Raw genomic sequence first — 21,726 nt, 5'->3', positions numbered from 1 at the left:
CATAATAAATACTACAAACTATGCATGTTTCTTGGATTTATGCAGTATGTTTGAAGGGAATTGCTGCCTCTATTTAAATATTTAAATATAGATACTTGATGTTCCTCTCAATAAAGATCTCATGTTGCAAATTATTGTATGACACAATAATTTGAGAGTTGGTTTTCTTTCTGATGGCCTGCTCAGTAGCCTGTTGCTTCATTGATGCCCCTGAGGAGCCCAGTTTGGGTCTCAACATTTTAAAAAGCAGATTTTGAAGATGAAGACTAGTATAAAAATGTGAAATGGGCTTTTCCAGAAGCACACATGCCATTGTTTTAAGATGATTTTGTCAATCCCAGCAGTGCTGCTCAAGAATTTTCTTTGTATTTCTCTGAGGCTATCTATTTTATCCTTTAATATTGGTTTAGAGGATGGAATAAGCTTGAAATTTAGATTGAAATCCTAAATATGTATGCAAATGTTTCAGTAGTATAGCAGTATTCTTCGATAGACTGAGAGTATTCTTTATTATCTAAATGTTGTTGTAAATATCAAATTGGTCTTGTTTCTGCAAGGACTCAAAAAAGGTATTTCAAAACTTGGCATGAAATATTTTAAAAAGGCATGAGACAAAATAATGATGCACACTATCTGATGACCCAGTAGGTACTGGTTTCTTTGTTAATTGCAGTTTCACTTGAACATGAATTATCAACAGTAATATTTACCTGGTAGATCTGAGCCCCTGCAGTCACAGAACTGAAACTTTTGCCTTTTCTCAGTGGCATAGATTGTAGTTCCATGTGGTTCTTCACATTTTTGCGTTTTTCTGGGTTTTAGTGTCTTCCACAGAGTTTTGGTGTTGTCTGAACATGATGGTACAAAAATACTTCTAACACTAGTTTTAGACTTTGGCAGGATCTGCATTCATGCATTTCCCCAGCTTTATCCTCTAAATCAGTAAATGCAGAAGCATCAGTTATTGCTGTCTGTGCTAAACTAGTCTCCCTCAATTGTATTTCTTCCTCTTCTGAACAGAGTATGTATTTTGTAAGGAGCCTTAATGGGCTACCATTGCATTCTTCTGCATATCTATGCTTGATGTTGGTTTTACCATTATGCTGGAGATGGACATTTAGCAGCAGGGCCAGAGGCAGATGTTCTGCTTCTGCCTGTCAGTGGAGGAGTCTTTGTTACCTCTCCCCAACATGCACAAGCTCAATGTTGCCTCAGTAAAGCTCTTGGAACTATTTGAATTTATTTCCTAGGCATATTGTTAGATTATTGATGTCGTGCATTCTGAAAGAGTTTATAGTTGCTCATTCCTCAATAGCTGAGCAATAGTGGAATTCCAGTGACTTTTAGTAAGATGTTAGACCTTAGAGATTTACATACCTTTTCAAGAATGCTATTTATGTGCATGTAGAATTTTACTTAGACTTTCTGGAGGAAAGTCCTGCTTGTTGTGATCTTTACTAACAGTCAACTGAAAGGAACATTCCTGTTCCAAACTTCAGGCTTCTGTATCTGAAAATCTGATGCTTGTAATTGCCTTAACAAGAATCATATCCACAAATCATATCCTCTTGAAAAGAAAGAAAAATAGACTTTTGTATATGATTTGCTCAGAGGTCAACCTCATTTCTTATAAGAAAGAGAGTGCGTGTCTTAGAGCAGACCCCAGTATACAATTCTTTGGCAGAGAGATTTAAACTCTTGTGGTTATAAGTGCAAGTTTCAAAAGTTGGAAAGGAGCAGATGAGACCTATGAACAATTCCTGCAGAATTAATCCCTTCATTGATTTGCCTGCTTTTTCTTTCATACATATTGAGCACTTTTCCCGCTTTGAAGTAATGCAACTGTCCCTAATTCATGCCAGTAGATATTTTACATTGGACAGCAGAGATAACACATATGAAATTAATTCTCTTAAAAAACTATTATTCCAACAATTTCTTTCTCATTCAGGTCTGTGTTGGTTTGGCACGACGTGGTTTTGGTAGCAGGGGGGCCACAAAGGTGGCTTCTGTGAGAAACTGCTGGAAGCTTCCACCATGCCCAGCAGAGCCAATCCCTGATGGCTCTGAAGATGGACATGCTGCTGGCCAAGGCTGGGCCAGTTAGACATGTTGGTAAGGCCTCTGTGACAACATATTTAAGAAGAAGATCAAAGTGGAGCATGCAGTTTTTCTTATAGTCAGAGAGGAGAAGGAGGTGAGAACATGTAAGAGAAAACAACATGGAGACAGCAAGGTCAGTGGAGAAGGAAGGGCAGGAGGTGCTCCAGGCTCCAGAGCTGAGATTCCTCTGCAGGCTGTGGTAAAGACCATGGTGAAGCAGCCATGCCCCTGCAGCCCATGGGGATCCACAGGGGATGCAGATATCCACCCACAGCCCGTGGGGGAGTGCCCACACTAGAGCAGGTGGATTCCTGGAAGAGTCTGTGATCCAATTGGAGACCAGGTGGAGGGAGGGAGCCTGGAGCAGCCTGTCCTTGGAGGACTGCAGCCCATGGAAAGAGTGACCCATGTTGCAGCAGTTCTGGGAGGACTCTGTTTCCATGGGAGCGACTCGTGTTTGCAGATGGTGCAGTTTGGCTGCTGCTCGTGAGCATGGACCCACCCCAGAGAAGTTCACAGGCAACTGTCTCCCATGGGAGGGATCCCATGGCCTCACAGGGGAAGGACTCCTCTCCCTGAGCAGCAGGAGAAAACTGAACAAGCCCCCATGCCTTGTCTCCCTGTGCTCTCGGTGCGAAGGAGTGAGGGGTTGGGAGGAAAAAAGATGTTTTAAGGGCTTCTTTTACTTCTCATTATCCTCTTCTGACTTTGTTAGTAGTAAATTCACTTTGCAACTTTGAGGCTGTTTTGCTCTTGAAGTGTTTTCTCCTGGTCCTTAACTCAATTTTTTTTCTCTCCTCTCCCTAGCTGTGGCAGGGGAGGTTGAGGGAGCAGCTTTGATGGGTGCCTGGCATTGCACCAGTGTCAAACCACAATGGGGTCTTATATTATATGTATTTATTATTACTATGAAGACTTTACAGTATGCCGAATAGTACATTAGACAGGATACTCAAATAAGAATCTAAAATGAAAATATTTACAAAATAAACAGAAAACATTAACATTGACATTTGCCTTTAATTGTACACTCTACAGGTTGTATAACACAGGATCATGCATTTCATTTTCTAGTTTGATTAAAAGCAAATGCATGTGCTTATTCATAGTTTCGGTGGTTCCTGTTAGCTCTTGAAATCTTTCACTGCAGTGAAGCAAATGGAATATGGTAGACATGAGTTCCAATCTTAATTGCTCTTTTCATGTTGACCGTTGGGTTTTCTGCAATCCTGGGTTAACAAGGTTCTTAGATATTATTTTACATAGTAGGGCTATATAATTTTAAATGTTATCTTTTTAGAATTGATTGCTTGTTCATATTAAACAGTGTTACCACTATTAAAAGTCTCTAGAATTGTAAAGCTTAGATTATTAGTCTTCATTCAAAATACTTGAGACATGAATTAGGGAATGCTCTTCAGAAAGGATTTTAAATATCATTCAGCTCTGCTAAAACTGAGGCAGATCCCAGCTTCCAAGTAATTTCTTTTTCAGTTGCTTATAGCTTTTTTTTGTGATCCTAGCAGCCAAGGGGGAATGCAGAGGAGATACAATCTTGCCAAATTTCTTTTGGCGGTTTTAAAAGTAATTTGGTTCAAAACGTGTTTGGAATCGCATTACTTTTTTTTTTTTTTAAGGCATAATATCTGCACTAATACAATTTCAGAAGTGTTGAAATTACTTTCTTACTGTGTAGCAATCACTTCCAGCAGCTGGTGAGAAAAATAACCTGAAGAGTTTCTTTCCTTTCTGTTCTTTCTTTTCACATTTGCACTGGTTGAAACCTTTTGCTAACTCAGCTGACACACTGGCATTTTCAAAGACATTGTGGGAATGTCATCCACTTGCAGAACAATGTGAATAGCTTCAGAGTCTGACCTGTTGTGTGCACAGGGGAATGTGGCACTCTTGAAACATAGCTACCTTAGGGAGGCGGCTTGGCAGGAGTTATAATGGCCAATGATGCTGCAGAATTTACAATGGGAAATTAAGAATATTATACATGGTAGAAACAGGAAGGTTATTTAGATAGCCATAATATACTGTAGTTACTGAAATATACGTGGCTGGGAAAGAAAGGCCCAGATTTTCCTCAGGCTGTGTCTGCTGTATACCATACGTTGTATTTAAACGAGGCAGAATCATGGTAAACAATCGTAGGCAGCTCCCTGCAGAAGGTGAGGATGTGTGGGAGACAAGGAGACAAAAATGACCAGATAGTCTTTCTGACTTGGAGACTGGAGGATGTGAGAGGAATGGAGGAAGCTGCTCTACGCCATTGGAATGACTTGCTGCTCTTTCGGTCACTTGGGGCTACTGGCACTTGGGAGAAGCTGAAGGCAGCCCTAAACTCTGCAGTCTAACACTGCTGTAGGCATCTTTGCTCTTATCTAGAACACCTTTGGTTTTCAAAGTAATTAATAATCAAGACCCAGAAGTAAACACTTTTTTTTTTTTTTTTTTAAGACTATGGTCCTAGCTGAAAGGTGGTGCATTCACAAACACAGAACTTCCGGTCTCAGCATGAATCATGAGCTTGCTCCTGTCACAGAGGAAGACAACCATAATTTCCTGGCTTGCTGAGTCCATTCCTCTACAGTTCTCGGCAGCTATATCTTACAATTCTGTTTTAAAAAACTCGCTCTCTCAACTCAGCTTAAAAGGCTGAAAACCATCTAACTTCATCTTGCATATATTTAGGGCAATTTGCAAAACCAGAGTTTGCTGGTATTTAGTATAACCCACTCTGTGACCCTCCTTAGCAGAGTAAATGTGGTGAGATCTTAGCCTGGAGTCATAATAGCAGTTTCCCTCTTCCTGGTTTCATTTCGTCTCCCAGGGAGAAGTAATAGTCTCCCATGTGACAGGGGGAGGAGGAGATGTTCACCTTAAGGACATGCATTGAAAATAAATCTGAAACACATTTCCTTGCACATAACCCAGCTCCTTACCTTGAAATTGCCCTTTGTATTTTAAAGTGGCTGCAGAAAGTCTGCGAGCAAGTCGTGGGCTACTAAGACTATCAGATGGCTTCAGCTGTTCTTGAGATTCATTTCAGTAGAAGTTGCAGGAAATATAGGTTTAATTCTTTTATTCAAACTCAGTAGATGGTTTGGGACAATTAATTTCCAATTGTTTCCCAGTAGAGCAGATTTACTTGTATATTAATGAGGCACAGGTGTTAGGCCCCTGGTGCCTGCATGCCTGGGAGGCATATTTAGGTTGTTTATCTAGTCAGCCATAGGTACTGCAAGGTACTCAAGCTTGCCTTTAACAGTTTATACAGTGAGGCTTTTTAATTTTTTGATGTTTTTTTAAATTTCCTAGCACCTGTTAAAATTTTAAAACTGATCATGTAGAAAGAAGTAGGAGTGATTTCAATAGTAAATAGCACTAAATGTTAAAGAAAGTCATCTTCTATGATGCTTAACTGCCCAGCTTGACATTAAGAAGAAAAGAAGGTTCATTTAAGCAAATACGTCATGTGAAGAGCTAATACAGTCAACAGTGTACTTTTCTGTTGCATATTTTTGGAATAGGTACTTCTTTGTCTACAGCTGAAACATGAATGTGCTTATATTAATATTCATTTTTCTTGTTTATTCACTGAACTGCAGTACCAACATTTTAGAGGAAATGGAATAGCCTCCATAGACATTATGAATTTCAGTAGCTGGCATAATTATAGCGATCTACATATTCATTAAATCCAAAGAAGAAATGTGTCCAAAAAAACAGCCATGCGTTTAGAAGTGGTACACAACTAAATATATACATTTTAAAAAGTTGCTTTCCTCTGCTTATCCAAAATTGTATAGTGTCATATAGTCCTTAAATCAGCTAAGGCTTTTTTTTGTTTAAATGTTCATTCCTTTTGCTTTTGCAGTAAAGAATGGGAAGAACTATTTGTAAACAACAATTACTTGGCAACTATACGGCTGAAGGGGATTAATGGGCAGCTGAGAAGCAGCAGGTTCCGTAGTGTTTGCTGGAAGGTAAGAAGAGAAAATATTTATTTACAGTTTGTGGTTGCAATATATCAACACATTACCTGATGCGCTGGAAGATTATTGATGCAAAGAATCATGAATTTTCCAAGAGACTTCATCCCAATGTTTTTCTACTCGTTTTTATAATTCATTGGACATTTGCTAACCACATCAAATTGCTTTAAAGCTGAATTGCAGGTAATAGCAAAAGAATCCTAGGAAAGTGTATCTTTGTGCTGGTGATATGTTTAGAATTGAGTGCCATACAGCCATCTCTCCTCTCAGTATCTGTGCAGGGAAGTCATGGACTGGAAATAGATAGGAAGTTAGTCTAAAAAATTATGGTTTTGTGGAATTTGGGACTGCTTTAAAATCAGTCTGATGCTTCTGCAATCTGGTTTTCCCAGTGAAATAAGAAAGTGAAGATCAATCCCTCTTGTAAGGACTGGATGAAGAGGGAAGCAAGGTCTTCCAAAAGCACAACAGCTCCTTGGGAGTTATTTGGTGGTTTGTTTTAAAGTAGCAGGGAAAGGAAGAGAGAAAGAAAGCACGGTAATACAGGGTAGCTCTCTAAAGTCCAAACAAATTTTTTACAATGACATCAAGTCTTCTGTTGTGCACTATCTCAGATAGTAGAGAAAATTTTTCTAGTAGAATTACTGTGTGTTAATGCTGATCATTTAAATTACTTCATTTGGAATTTCTGAACCATCATTTTGGCACAGAGACCTATAAAAAGAAATTTTAAATATTCCTTTTATATGAATGAAAGAAAGTTTGAAAATTGAAATATATGTAGCATTGAACTAGTTTAAAGTTAATGAAAATATTTTATTCAGCAAGCCCAGTGAATATATGCCACCTGCATTGTTTTACCAGTTTGCTTCTTTTTAAGTCTCTAAATTAGAAGGCCATAACTCAATGCTCTGAACTAACACAAACAACAAGTCCTTCTCTATCTACCAATTAAATCAAGGAGTGGTTTTATTTTAGAAATAAGGCAAGGTTTATTTGCTTGTCCCAATATGCATTAGGGTTCTGTTGTTAAATTCTGAAATTTAGGAATGATTTGTCAGTACTTCTGTTTGTCAGTATTACTGTTTCTTAACACTTTACAATGTGCAAACAAAAACATTGAAAAAGCAAGAAAATACTGGGGTTTTTCCTTGCTTCAAATGCAATTAAATAGTATTTTGCTCTGCATGTTTCTTTCTAAGCCTTTTCAAAGAGACATGAAAAAACTGAGATGTAAGCTTTCTCAAGGACTTTCTGCAAAACTGCCTCTCTTAGCTGTCTTGCAGAATTCCAGAGCATGTTGCAATTCTCACATTGGGTATATCCCTCAGTGCTTAGGTCCTGCTCTGCATTTGTGTTTTGTTTTAAGCACGTTGCATTAGGTCATCAGTGCTACATAAATAGCTTCAAATTTTGTATCTTTTTTTTCTCATCTTTGCATATTATTTCTGCCTTGGAAGTCACCATCAACTTTACTGTAGCTGTAACAGTTTACAAAGCTTGAGTTCATGGCTTCAGTTGACTTTAATGCTTAATTTTGCCCTATAGAACTGCTGTTGTTCCTAGCTATTTATTTATGGACTAGAAAGCACTGAAACCAGAAATATTTATAGCTGTTTTCTTTCTCTTTATTTCTGGGGTGGTTTATGCTGTCTGATAGGATTTATATGGAAAGCTGTGCAAAACTGATGAAACTTAATGAATTTATTTTGTTTTGCTAATAGCTATTTCTGGACGTTCTACCACAAGATAGAAGTCAATGGATTAAAACCACTTCAGACTTAAGAATTTCTTACAGCAAGATCAAAGAAATTGTAAGTTGGTACAAAATAGGTTCTCATACTTTGGCATAGATATTAACATTTATAGCATAACACGAGAGGATCTGATTTTTTTTTCCTGTTTTTGTCTAGCACATTACAAACCCTCGGAAAGCAGGACAGCAAGATCTGATAATCAACAACCCACTCTCTCAGGATGAAGGGGTAAGTTAACCCAACACTTACTACTAAAGTTCTCATCTTTGTGATACTGACACAAGTGAGTTCTTGCTGAAGCAGGCAAAATGGCAGATGGTAAAATCTCCCTCCTAAATGTCCAAACTGACTTGTGTTAACAGTTGTTCCACATGTTCTGCTGGACAGCTGGAAATGCTCATTTCCAAGTTCATATTCTGATTTTTAGGGCTTAATTGAGGGAAGGCTGTGGTAAAAAAAAAATCACTGCTGGACTATATTTAACTGATGCGCTTTTTTATCTCTGTATGTTTTCATTTTATACATCAAATAGCTCTAGTTTAAGGAGTGTTCAAACAGTCAATATGAGGTGAATGCTGTTAACAGAACAATGAAATATGTTCCTCTGGAACAGTTTTTTCACTGCATTTTGTTATAACTGAAAAGCTTTTAAGAATTTTATAGCACATATCTTTAAGCTTTTCTATTAATTATGTTACCATTGTTACCATCAAAATTCTTTTTTTTTCAATTTTTTAAAATAACTTAATGCAATGAAAATAAGTGGTTTGGCTGCACTTAAGAGATTTACACCTGAAAAGACTGTCTCAGATATCTCTGGTGATATTACTCCTGTTTTGTTCATAAACAGAAGCCCATACTTCATCTCTAGAGTGGTACTGTGCTCCTTATTTAATTTAGAAGGAGAGAGCTCTGCAGCTGTTATGACTGTGCACATCATCAAACTATTCTTGTATCCATCTGGACAGAAAGTTATGTCAAATGTAAAAGATTTAAAGCATTTCTGCTGTAGTTCGTGCTTACACACAGTGGCTCAACCTGCTTTCTGCCTGTGGTGTCTTTCAGATATAGAAAACAAAGGTTAACATGTCAGAATATGTGGCAGGGGATTAATCTATAAAAGAAAGCCACTGACCAAATCAGGCATAGGACTGAAGAACAAAGTGCCTTTGAGCCTCTGCTGTGACTGAATGTTACACCCATTTTGTGCCCTGATTTTTCCTTCCTTTCGCAATGCAGCTTCTGTTTGTATCCTCTGTTCTGATGGGCCAGGGTGGGAGCAGGAATAGGGGAGTTCCAAAATGTGGTCTAGCTGCAGGAAAAGAGTTGTGAATTAAAAACATACAGTGAGTACTCACTGTATGTGAGACATTATCAAAGATATAAATATTTTTGAAGTCTAGATTTTTTCCCAAGTTGTAGCACAAATATAGCAACTAATTAACATGGGGTTTTGTTATTTTACTTCCCTCCCTATAGATAGCATTAATTTACTTTCTCTTTTCATTCTGTGGAGCATAAGCCACCATGGGAAAAAATTACCAGGAGGCCAGAAATTGTGGAAGTATGGTACAGACTCTGTGCTGTATTTCATTGACTGGTGCTGCTGCTATCTGAAAACTTACCTAACCTGCATGAAGGCTGCTATAACTTTTGTTCAATCTGTATTTTGATCAAGCTACCATCCCTTTACAATAAATAATGGTTTCCAATACTTTTTCTAGAGCATACAATTAACAGCACTTTCTGACTTCTTTCCTGTTAGCTTTTACAACATATTTGTAAGCAGGGCATGGAAACAAAAGAGAAACCATGGAAATGGTCGTAAGCATAGCTACAGAGGAAGCTAAGCCTACTTCAGATTCTTTTTTTTAATATTTTTTATTTTGATAGTGAGCTTTAAATACTCTGGCTTTTCCTATCACAATTTTTTTTTAGAATGGCCAGTCTTGGTCTTCAGAGTGGATTAGAATGATAATGTTTTCATAATAGGTATTTGATTATCATTCACTCCTTATATGATTTTGTCTCCACTATAACAAACTAACTTACTCCCAAACAACTTCTTATTATGGATATTGCTGCAACTTCCAATTAAAGTCCATACATCCATAGAAGAGGTATGGTACAGTCCAGTGATACAGACCTTTTTCCTCACATGAACAACTGGATTTTTTCCAGTTGAATTGCTGGTTCTGATAAGTTTGACTTTGCCATTCTAAATATTCTTCCTGGAACCCAAACAAGTAACTCATAAACCTGCAGCCATCCATTGAGCAAATGCCATGAGCCTAGGAAAAGGATCCAGGAATTTGAATGCTTTTATTTCTGATCCACACTGACTTTCTCAGATATGTTGTGCTGATCACCAACATTCTTTATCTCCCATAAAATACTGATATACCTGTCTGCCGGGAATGTTGAGGATTAATTTGTCAATATTTGTACAGTGCTTTGCAGTATTTTGTAGTTTAAAAGCCTTAAGTATTAGTAGAAGTCTGGTTTCATACAATTATTTTTTCTTATTTCAGAGTCTTTGGAATAAATTTTTCCAGGATAAAGAGCTTCGAGCAATGATTGAACAAGATGTGACAAGAACGTATGTAGATATTTAAGAGAAATTTCTATATATAAATATATATTCTGCATTTTTATGTGGTATATATTATATTGTGTTTTCTCGACTTTGGTTAGTGTAAATGTCAGGTTTGTTGAACATGAATGTGTGGAAACATACATTAAATGTATAAAATACAACTTACATGGAGTAAAAAATGAAACAATTTAGCTGAACATTAAATCCCGGAGATTTGTTGGTATCATTGAAGAAAAGCTCTTCCAAATTAAGATATTAGGAAGTGTACTACTTGTGAAATTTAATGTAGTTTTCTACATGAAGCAAAGAGAACATAAGAGAAGCTGAAAGGTCTTTTAACTAAATTATGATCATAATGAAAGATCGAACAGATTACTTTCCTAATTCTCAGCACTTAATACAATCAATAATAAAAAAGCAGTTTGTAATTAATAAGGGAAATGTCACTCATGTATAGAAGTTGAGAGGTTCTATTTTTATTTATCACTATTCTAGCTTTATTTGTCATATATGCCTTTTAAAATTTGTCCTGATATTACTATGACTATGTTTTCATCTTATTGGCCCTTAGGTCATTCCTGTTTAGAAACTTGTTTGAGTTAGAACACTCAGTTCCTGAAAATATTTCTTTTCAGAGTGCAAGCACTGAGTAATGTGTAAATATAATTAAATTCAATTACTGTTTTGCTACCATGTGATATTTTACTGTATTGCAAATATTTTTCTTTATAACTTGAAAAAAGTGATGATAGTCGTAGATTCTGCAAATCCCAAGCTTACACATTTTCATTTACAGGAACCAAGTCATGCAGAAGAAATCATTGCAGTCTGGTTTTCGAATATTTTACATGTCCGTCCCTAGACCCATTCTTGAATGTATTTTGCCATGAGATGTATAATTAAAATCTGAGTATACTTTCATGTGCATTCTCACAACAGATGGTATTTTTTGTTTGTTAAAGGAAACAGTTCAGGATGTTCTAAGATTAAAATATATATGTATCTAAACTATAATTGGAGAATGAAAAGTTTTATGGAGGTTATGGTGGATGTAAGATTATTATTTAAATATCTATGTATATACACACAAATTCCAGGCTCTCACTGTGGCAAATGGCAAAGTAATATTCACTAATATCAGTAATAGTGTCTAAAGAAATTTTCATCAATGCATTTATACAAAATGACATCAACCTGAAACAACAGTAGTATATATTGTGCCATCAATAACAAAATAAGTCAAGCAATGAAAAAGCAAAATTTATCAGTGACATGAATGCATTTGATAAGCTACATGCATTTTATATGTACATTTTTTTGTCTAATCATAAAACATAGTATGCATTTTTACATAATCTTATGTATCTATTTATAAACTATAATTATTTTAAGAAGCAGTAAGTTCTTCATTCTGTGGCTTTAGAATGTAATAACCCTCTCTTTTTATTTACATTTTTTAAATAAATCCCAGGAGTTAGAATTTTAAAAGTTTAAAATTCATCATTAGTTTACAATGCTTTTTATTAAAGGTTAAAATAATTATTGCATTCAATTTCCATAATCACTACTTTCTAGCTGCTGTTTCTTATTTAATGAATGTTTTTATATTCTTTGTCATCTAGTTCAGTCCTCCATCATCCCACTGCATCAAGTGTATAATGCTGTAGAGAATGATACTAACTGCACACAGAGTAGCAAACCAGAGTTCCAGCTATCAAAGCAGTAAAAAAATTACTCTATAATGCTTTTGTTAGAATTCCCTGAAGTGTGGTAACAATAAACAAGAAAAGCAGCTAGAATTAGGTTCCTAAAATTGGTATTGTTTTAAACTCTTTTAAACTTCAGGATTTTGCTGTCTGAAGGCAGCTGTAATAAAGTTTGTTCATGTGTGTCTGTGTGTTTGTTCCTATGTATTTTGAGAATCCTGATCTCACCTAATTATTGGGTCTGTGAAGCCCAAATAATCTCAGCTGGGTTAATTATGCTGTAGAGCCTGTGTACCTGTAGAGCTCTAGGACACAAATCATCTCTTCCTAAAGTGTAAATACAGTTTTTGTCTGATGAAACACACTGGAGAGGTACAGTTTTCTTCAGTAATTATAAAAGGCTCCTAGCTCACCAGTATCTAACAAAACTTCAGTTTCCTAAAGTCAGGTGATAGAAATCCAGTCCATAACGTCTACATAAAAATAACTTCCAATATTTGCAAGTAGGAAAGGATATTCTTAAGTTAGTCCCATCTCATTAGTGATCAATGTTTTGAAATTTTTTTTTAATATTCTGCAGGAATAGAAATCAGCAGATTGGCAGATGCAAAAGCATTTAACACAAATTAAAATAGCAGGTCACTTGTTGACATCACAGTGTACATCTACTGTGATCTACATTTCTGGGTTGGAAATGGCTAGATTTCATTACCCTCTTTCTCTCTCCAGTATTTTAAGAAACTGAAATGCCTAGGGGGCATTCCCTGTAGACAGATCAAGTCAATATCTCCTCTTTTGTAGTAGTACTTTTATATATCAATCTACTTTGTTTCTGCTTCAGGAGTAACAGTCACAGTTTAGGATGATGGAAGGTGTGTGAAGATGAGTAGTGGTGGTTGCTGGGGTTCCAAACTCTCCATTCCCCAAATAAGAAAAGAATTATTTTAAAAATTGCCAACATCAAAACAGCAGTGGAAAAGCCACTGGAGAGCTACATCTTCCCTAAGTATGTGGAAGAGATGGTAAGGGACAGCAATCCATTGATTATGATCCCCATTTCTGTCTGCCACCAAATCTGTTTTGTGCATCCATTTATTTGTTTACCAGCCTGGTTCTTCAAATTTCTGTGTCAAATTCTGGCTGCTTGTGGTGCAGGCACCCCTAAATCAGCCAAAGAAGTATTTTAAAAAGCTATATCTGACTCAGGCTGGTCTTCACTTTTAGAATGCCGGGATCTGAATGCACCATTGTTTCATTGTAGAGTTGTGGTAAAACAGTTTAGGAAAATTCCCATGTCCTTAATGCAGGCTTTCTCAGAGATGTAATTAAATGTAATAGTCTCATGTTCATGAAAAGTATTCTTACCTTGCTGATTTGAGGATACTGTATTTCTTAAAACAGAGCTTTAATCATAAAATGACATTTTCCGTAAAAATCCTCCCTGAACTGATAGTTCCCTCATGATCTCTTCTATTTACATTTCCTATAATTAATACTTCAGCCAGCTTATTCCTGAGTTCGTTATTATCCTTTCTGTTACAATCTCTGATATTACTAGATCCTCACAGATATCTCTGTGTATTTTTGAGTTTTCTTTATTAGTCTTCTGTTCCTAAACTTCATAGGGCAGGCCTGAATGACAGTCCTTCAGAAATAATCTCTTCAAACCCCTAAATTATGTCGATTGCCATCTGCTGTAATGCACTTTTGGTCTCAGCTGTGTCCTTCCTTTACAGTAATGTGATTAGTACAAGTGCATACAAGTTTCCAAATGTTGGTCTTACCATTACCTCCAGCAGGTGCCAGGAAAACGTTACACCTCTCATCCCAGTGCCTCTCTCAGGACTTCAGCATCACTGTGTTTAAGCCACAGTGTCTTCTCTGCCTTGGCTCTTGATTCAGCTCCTTCGTCCAAGGACTTCAAAGCACTTTCCTAGCCTTAATTAGTTCTGATTCTGTGCTTGCCTGTCATCACCTCTGTGAGATGACCACAGTGATTAGCAATGTTAATAGTCTTATCTGAAGTAATTTGTTCTCATTTCCTATATTGTTTCTCTGTGACAGGCTTTACAATAGCCTTAAGTATATCTGGTCTAAAGCATAACATTGTAGCTCAGACCTGGGAAACTTGTTTGAAGAAATCTTATTTCAAACCATCTGATTTAATTCTAAAACTGACTATAATACAACCTTATTTCAGCACTCTAGCTTGAGGCCTACTTTTGTTGTCTTTTTTAAGTATTCTTCTGCTTTTCTTTGTCCAGCTTTACCATTTCCTTTCTTTTCAGTATTCTACCTTTTCAGATTTTATTTTTTTGCTGTGTATTTTATATTGGTCTGTATGGCTGTGGAGCCATGTGGTTTGGGGCATTTGCTTTCTGAAACATTTTTTGCCATCTAGTTACTTCTTCAGTAGCAATGTAAACACCTTTGCTTGTGCGCTTATTCTAATTTTAACTAGGTCCTGTATAACTATTCTATTTCCTACCTCCAACAGTCAAGGAGCAGGGTGCACAGGTGAGAGTTGCTTCAGAGTAGTTACAGACTGGTAATATTTATATTTTCCAGTATGAATGTAACAGGATTTTTCCAAAAGCTTTCTTTCCTTATTCTCACACATGTTCCACTTCATTCTGGTTCACTTAGGATATTTGCCCAGACAGATTATTTTATAACTGTAAGTTTATTTGTAATAGCTGTTAAAGACAGTGAGATGTCTAATTGTGTTGTATTGCAACAGATACCAGTAAGATATTCTCAATTTTAGGATACTGGTTTTCATGTCAATTATGAGATATTTAAATAATCTTGTCATTAAATGATAATATTTTTTTCAAATATTGAAGAAATACAGAACACTTGTGTATGCATGTCATCAGACATACTCTAATCCATTCTTCCATTTCTTCCATTGTATTTCATTCTTGCAGATGTCTAGCTTTAATGAGATTAAAAGGGATTAGTTATTGAAATATAACTGTGATATCATCATACCTGTGTAGCAGACTGGTGGATATTAAAGAACAGTGTTCATAATTTCTGTTGCAAAACAAATGTAACAAATTGTTAGAAGTATGTAACTCTAGCTGCAGAGAGCAGTGGGAAAGCAGACAAGGGAGATGCTCTTACCTAAAACCTCTTTTAGAAGACCAGCAACTAGCATTCTGTGCACTCTATTGTTTACCCTTGCTGTATTGCTTCATTTTCAGCTTTCCTGAAATGCAGTATTTCCAGCAAGAGAATGTAAGGAAAATTCTTACAGATGTTCTGTTCTGCTACGCCAGAGAAAATGAGCAGTTGCTTTATAAACAGGTAATGAAAATACTGTACAGGTGGCATTCATTGACTCAACATTTTCTATATGGTTTGACAATAATGTAGCTCTGTTGTATCTGAAGTTGTATTATAATGCTGAAGTAATCAAAGAGCTGCTTGTCAGCTGGTTGGTAAGTAAGCTCATTGAATAACATATGCTTTCTGCTCATAACACAGTACCTTAAGTTGTTTTCTTTAAGGTTGCTAAGTTTTCTAACTTTGAATTTCTTTGTAAACATCTTTTTCTTTGTCATTGGTTAAGAAAGAAAAAAAATCAAAGAAAGCTTTTCTCTGCTTAGGTAAAGAAAGTACACATCAGGATTTAAAATGGCACTGAATAAACAAAAAGCACAGGATTTCTGAAATTTAGACCAAGTTTACTATTTTAAGTTTTATATAATATTTTAAGTTCTTCCCCAAAGTGCTAAAGCCATGCAGTATTTTAGAGAAAAGATCTTTAACTAACCTTGTAGCACTCAAGTACAATGCAGCTGACAAAATCTTCTTGAGTGAAGAAGTAACTTTTACAGTTATTGAAGGAGAGTCTGCTCAAACCATTTTTGATAAAATGGTAAAGAAAGCCTAAGTTGCACTAAGTCTGCATCCACAGAGTTAGTAAGTTAATTAATTCAGCAGTTGTTCTGAAGATTTTGAAGTAACTATAAACATGATATTGTATTCATATAGCAAGACCAATATGCAGAATATCAATCAAAGCATATTTGTATTTGTTTCTTCACACAGTTATCTGTAGGCTGAGTAGAGACTGACAAACCGAGGGATACTCTGTCTGCTTGGACAAAGGATAAACTGTACAGGAGCCAACTTTAGGAAGATAGGAAGTTTGTCATGGCAAAAATACAGAGATTCAGTAAATGAAGATTTGTATAGATTGTTATAAATCTATAAGATTTATAGATTGTAATAAAACAATCTATGCTTTCAGGCATGGTCGGTGACCACCCTGTCCTCAAGCCAGGGAATAGGGTTCTTTCATGGAAACAAAGGGCATATGAGTTGAAAGAACACTTACTTCTGAAAAATTTCTTAGAGATTATTTTAAAAAATTGACTATATAGCTCTCAAACATATGAAACATGTTATTTCTCATGTTTGACAGACAGTAAGCAAGGAATAGTTTGCATAAGAACAATAAAAATGAGATCTAGGAGCTGTGTTTTGAAGGGCACTTCTAAAAAAATTCTTAGCAGTATTCAGCCTCCTCTTTCTAGTGAATATAGGCCAGAGTACTGATGGTGGGGAAATGGAAGAACACATTCCAGCTAATTCAGTCTATCATTTATTGAACAAGAATATTATTTTACTCTTTGATATGACTTAAAAGGACTTAATTACCCTCTGCTCATATTTAAAATCCTCTTGATTCCTTAGCAAGAAATAATACCTTTTTATATAGGGATGGAATATTTAGCCAGATCAAATTTAAAAAAAAAAAAAGCACTGCGTTTCATCACAAGCTGTTAAAGCTATTATTTTCTACTAGGTGACACCCCGTTTAACATAGACCATATTGTTAATAGTTATGGGATTTTATTGAATTAATGAGACTGTTATCATGTAGTAGAATGTCTTGCTGAGTTAATTGAAACTGCAGAGATTATATAAATGGTATTAATGAACTTTGACTGCCTGATGCCTCAGCTTTAATAAAGACTGCTTGGTGGGCTAAATGAACATAGGCAGATAAAAGAACAGGTTCAATTTTGTGAGCCTACAGGCTGTTGACAAAGAAAACTTCTTTACCTCTGTTTCAACTAGTGTGCATCAGTAGTATGGTAGTTCCAGGAAGGGATTGCTACAGGATGAAGAGGAGAGGAAGTGCAGAAAATTAAATTAATGTGGATCATGAAAAACTGTTGATTTAACCTCTCAAAGTGTGTTCAGTATATCACCCAAGTCTTGCCGTGCTGTGCCATGTCCACAAAATAGTAAATTATAGTGGTTTTCCTCTCTTGTTGTAGACATGTGTTACTTTTATTAGGAGCTATGTTTTTTTCTTACCTCATTTTAAAAGAGTGGGTTTGTTTGGTTGGATTTCTTTAAAAATAATGCTCCTTTTAGCTTGTTAATAAGATCCTCCTTTTTAGTCCCCATGCTCCTCTCTTGCTAGAGAACTTTTTTTTCATGACCATCATTACCCTTCTCTGAATTAGCTGAAAATAAATGGTTTATAGTCAACAGGATATGCTTTTTCCTTTTTTTGTCGAATACCTAGCTAGTAGTCAGTCTCCCTGACATAGTGTTTTTACCAGACTCATGCCCCACTTCCCATAATAATAATTTTCACTACAGCAAAGCCTAGCATATTTTTGAGAAAATGAAGGTTACCATTAATTTATCAGTAGCAGATAATCTCCAAGTTGTTGTCTCCACAGTGACCTGAATACAAAGCCCAGATTAAGGAGCTTGTCTTCATATGCAGTTTCCATCATGGGGACTGGTCCTGTTGTCATCCATGAGAATTCCTCTGTCTTATTTGTATGACCACATACAAAAGATACAATTGCCATTAGAATGATAAAATTTGGCCAATGAATGAAGACTGATATTTTTGTCTGTCAGCATCCGTCCCTACCCTATGTTATCTTCCAAAATATTTGGAAGAAGTTGTAGTTCCTTGACAATTTGCATACTTACAGCATTCTATTGAAACTACTACATAGCATCAGCATTACAAGAAGCAATCAATAATGTTTGTTTAATATGCATGTATGCATGCAGGTTGTCTTTGTAGGATTTCTGGGTTTTTTGGCCAGTGTGGAGGAACATTTTATTTGATGAGGAAAAACATATTTGTATCCCTAGTCTAATGGAGTAGAATGTTGTGGAGCTGTATTACAGTTTTTAAAGGCAGAATCTTCCCTAGGATCACTGAATTTTTAAATAGCAGCTGTAAATGTAAAATCTAAAGAGAATAGTGTATTGTACTTAAGAAAATGTAAAATCTCCCCTTAAAGCTCTTCTGTAAGACTGGTGACAAAATTCTGCTCCTGGTTACACTGGAATGAAATAGTGAAAATTAAGCTAAATCGCTAGGGTAACTATTGTCTGTTCATGATTTGATTGCCCTTAGAGAAGTCAATATAATTTTGAAATACATTGATGCACTTGTCATTGTAAGAATGCTATAATTCTGGTTTTCTTTCTAAACCATAGACTGTATTATGAAATCAATATTTTGTTGTAGCTGGGAAGTGTCATAAAATTATCTGAGCTCTGTCAACTTATTTATTAACACTAAAGAGTTTTAGTAAACTGTAGCATTGAAAAAATATGTGTATGCATATTACACTGGTAGCTTTTCTTGCCAAGCTAAAAATCTCTAAACATTTGAAGTACTCTTGTAACTGAAAGATCAGAGGTATCTTTTTGAAATCCTGATATTTCATCATCTTTTTGTTTTGGTTTTGTTATATATGGGCAGCCACATTATGATTCTATTTTATTATGGAGTTGATATATTATTATGTTGGAAGAATGTGTGATGTGCTTTTATCTTTCATAACTAATTCTTATTTTATGTCCTCCTTTTTCTTCTGCTTATATGTTTACAGCTTAGGTGGTAGTTTTTTTTATATAGTCAAGTTTTCTGGCATTTCCATTTCTCCTATTTCATCTGTAGTATATCAGGGCGAATAAAAGATTAGATGTGGAACTGTTAATTAAGCAAGGGCCGTATGTGTGAAAGTACAACCCTGGTTATTTCAATCTTTTTGCCACTTATATATTGTCTAATCCTGGACCTTTCTCCTTTGATATGACCATAATATTTTAAGAAATCTAAACTTTACAATTTGTAATCTAACCCATTTGTGATGTTTTACATCAGCTTCTGAAATCAAATGGATTTCGTTTATTTTGTTTTTCCTAACTGAATTTCTCACTAGGTTTCATCTTTTAAAATATCCCCTAAAGGTTCAGAAATAGGAAGGGAAAGAAAACATCTGAACTTCAGCCCTGCCACTGAGGCTCTAACAGTCATCTCAGTCCTGAAAAAATTACAATTAAATTTCCTAGGCTTTCTGTTGATGGCATACAGAGAGATCATCAAAACTATTGTCAAAAACTGTGCATCCAAGCATACTCAAAATGGTGATGTAGAGAAGGTTTCCACATGTACCTCTCAGGTCAGTTGGGACTACTTAAGGAAAATCCCCATTACTTCCAATACAAGTTTAAGGGTTTTGGTAGTTAGTGGATGTGTTCAGTACATATGTAGCTGATAAGATAACTTACTGGTGTTGAACACTTCTCAGGTGCTGTAAGGAATATCAGCTGAGGTACCAGCAAAGCAGCAGGGCAGCTTGCAAGCATGTAACACTTCCAGTGTTCATCTCCGGTGTTCGTCTCTGTCCGTCGCTGAGGGAATTGGAAAAGCAAGTGCAGAGGCTTCCTACCTTGGAGCTGCACCTATTAAAAGTAGAACAGCTCAGGTCACCCATCAGCTGTCATGACTCCTGACAGCAACCTGAAATATTGATGTGCTTGTGGACCAGCGCCAGTGCTCCTTCTGCAGCAGGATAGATGAGATAGTCTTACCTGGAACCCCTGTCTGCCCAGAGCACTCCCCTGAGCTGGGGCTGGGGCTCCACTAGATGAAATAGTTGCACCCTTGAGCTGGAGCAGTCGTGGCAGCAGGTTCTTCTTCCTACAGCTGGGCAAGGACTCCATCCAGAGCCATGCCCAGCAGGGGTAGCCTGGGCACTTGGCATCAAACCTCTGCTGTAACTGGTGGTTTTGGGCAGAGGTCCGGAATTCCCTCCCCTTAGAGTGGTCCTTGTGCCCAGAGGCAGACAGACAGATCTCCATCCTTCATCCCACATCCCTTCCATCACCAAAGGACTCCCTTCCCTTCTTTTGGCTGATGCCTCCCCCAGCCTAGGGCCTTTGTAGCTCCTACCTGCTGTCCTAGTGCCAACACTGGGATCCCAGCTCTCCTGGGTGGCCCAGCCATGCTTCTGATGCCAGCCCAAGCCCTCAACTGCCCACCCATGTTTTTTGTTCTGATTCCTGCCTATTTCTGATTTTTTCTGTCTCTTAATATAGATTACATATATAAGTAGTACTCTGCAACGGAACAGTACCAGGTCTTCTATGCATCGTGTTTAATGAGTTTATTTTGAATATTGACATAACAACTTATGAGAAACTGAAAGAGAACTGTTAAACCCCAAAACCTCATTTTAATTCTTATGTCTTTAGAAATTAAAGTTTTGTTTTCTTTCCCAAATAGCTACCCTTGTCTCCTTTGGAGCCTACTCTTGCACTTTTATCTATGGTTTTGGAACATTATAAAATACAAAATAATTTTACATTTTGCAATTTTTCTCTATTGCAGATCTCTGTACTGTAGATCATTATTATAATTATCATAAATAAAATTCATATTTATGAACACAGATCTTGAAGTAAACTGCCAGGTGCAGGGTTGCCTACCATTGCCAATTTGTTGTGTGTTGTGTTAGAAGAAGGGAGACTAACTTGTTTCAATCAGAATTTAAGATAAAAGCCATTGATTATGAAACTGTTCTGTTAACACTGTGAATGAATGTTCATGTTTTTAGTTAGTCTGGACCTAATATTGCTGTCTGCCTTATGCTGTGTATTAGGAGCTATTATATGACTGGAAAATCTAAATATATTTTTGCTTTTCCTTTTATGTTCAGGGCATGCATGAACTTCTAGCTCCCATTGTCTTTATCCTGCATTGTGACCACCAGGCTTTTTCACATGCCAGTGAAGCTGCACAACCAAGGCAAGCATTGTGTTTTATTTGTATAAAAAGCGTCTTTCTTTAAAAAATAAGTTGGCTGAACTATAGCTTATAAATATGTGCTCCATAATTCTTTGTTTATGATTCATAAATTAATATCAGAAATCAATGCATCTTTGTGCTTTGATGGGAATGTCTTTATTTCATCTTTCCGACTGCAGCTTCTGAGATTTAGACATTGGCCTCATCACAGACACTGGCTGGTGAAAAAATAGGGAGACAAGAAATCTACGGAAAACCTTAATCTCAAAGCTTACATACTTACCTGTTGTTCTACCTCATCCTTATTGCCAGAAGTTGTTTTGTTTTTGTCACTGCAGAGAGTAGACAGATCAGTGAGCTCCACTCATAGAGTAGACATCTTACCACCAACTCTCTTTCCTCATATCTTAAAAGGGGAAATAATAATTGAAGACAAATTTTTGGGATTGATATTTCTTTCATCACCTGC

The 21,726-nt window shown here is 36.4% G+C and overlaps 1 protein-coding gene across 8 annotated transcripts in view; it reads left to right on the top strand.

The window, feature by feature from the left end:
* The window catches only part of TBC1D5 (TBC1 domain family member 5), a 317,794-nt gene that overhangs the window by 167,763 nt on the left and 128,305 nt on the right, over positions 1 to 21,726 (top strand). For all 8 annotated transcript variants that reach the window (XM_063154185.1, XM_063154177.1, XM_063154169.1 and 5 more), the window contains 6 exons: positions 5,990 to 6,098; positions 7,832 to 7,921; positions 8,021 to 8,092; positions 10,396 to 10,463; positions 15,376 to 15,478; positions 21,169 to 21,257. In XM_063154185.1, the coding sequence (XP_063010255.1) occupies positions 5,990 to 6,098; positions 7,832 to 7,921; positions 8,021 to 8,092; positions 10,396 to 10,463; positions 15,376 to 15,478; positions 21,169 to 21,257 (531 nt within the window). The remainder of the gene's footprint in view (positions 1 to 5,989; positions 6,099 to 7,831; positions 7,922 to 8,020; positions 8,093 to 10,395; positions 10,464 to 15,375; positions 15,479 to 21,168; positions 21,258 to 21,726) is intronic.

The sequence above is a fragment of the Melospiza melodia genome, chromosome 1, assembly GCF_035770615.1.
Source record: "Melospiza melodia melodia isolate bMelMel2 chromosome 1, bMelMel2.pri, whole genome shotgun sequence".
Lineage (NCBI taxonomy): Eukaryota > Metazoa > Chordata > Aves > Passeriformes > Passerellidae > Melospiza > Melospiza melodia.
This window is presented reverse-complemented; position numbering and strand designations above follow the sequence as displayed.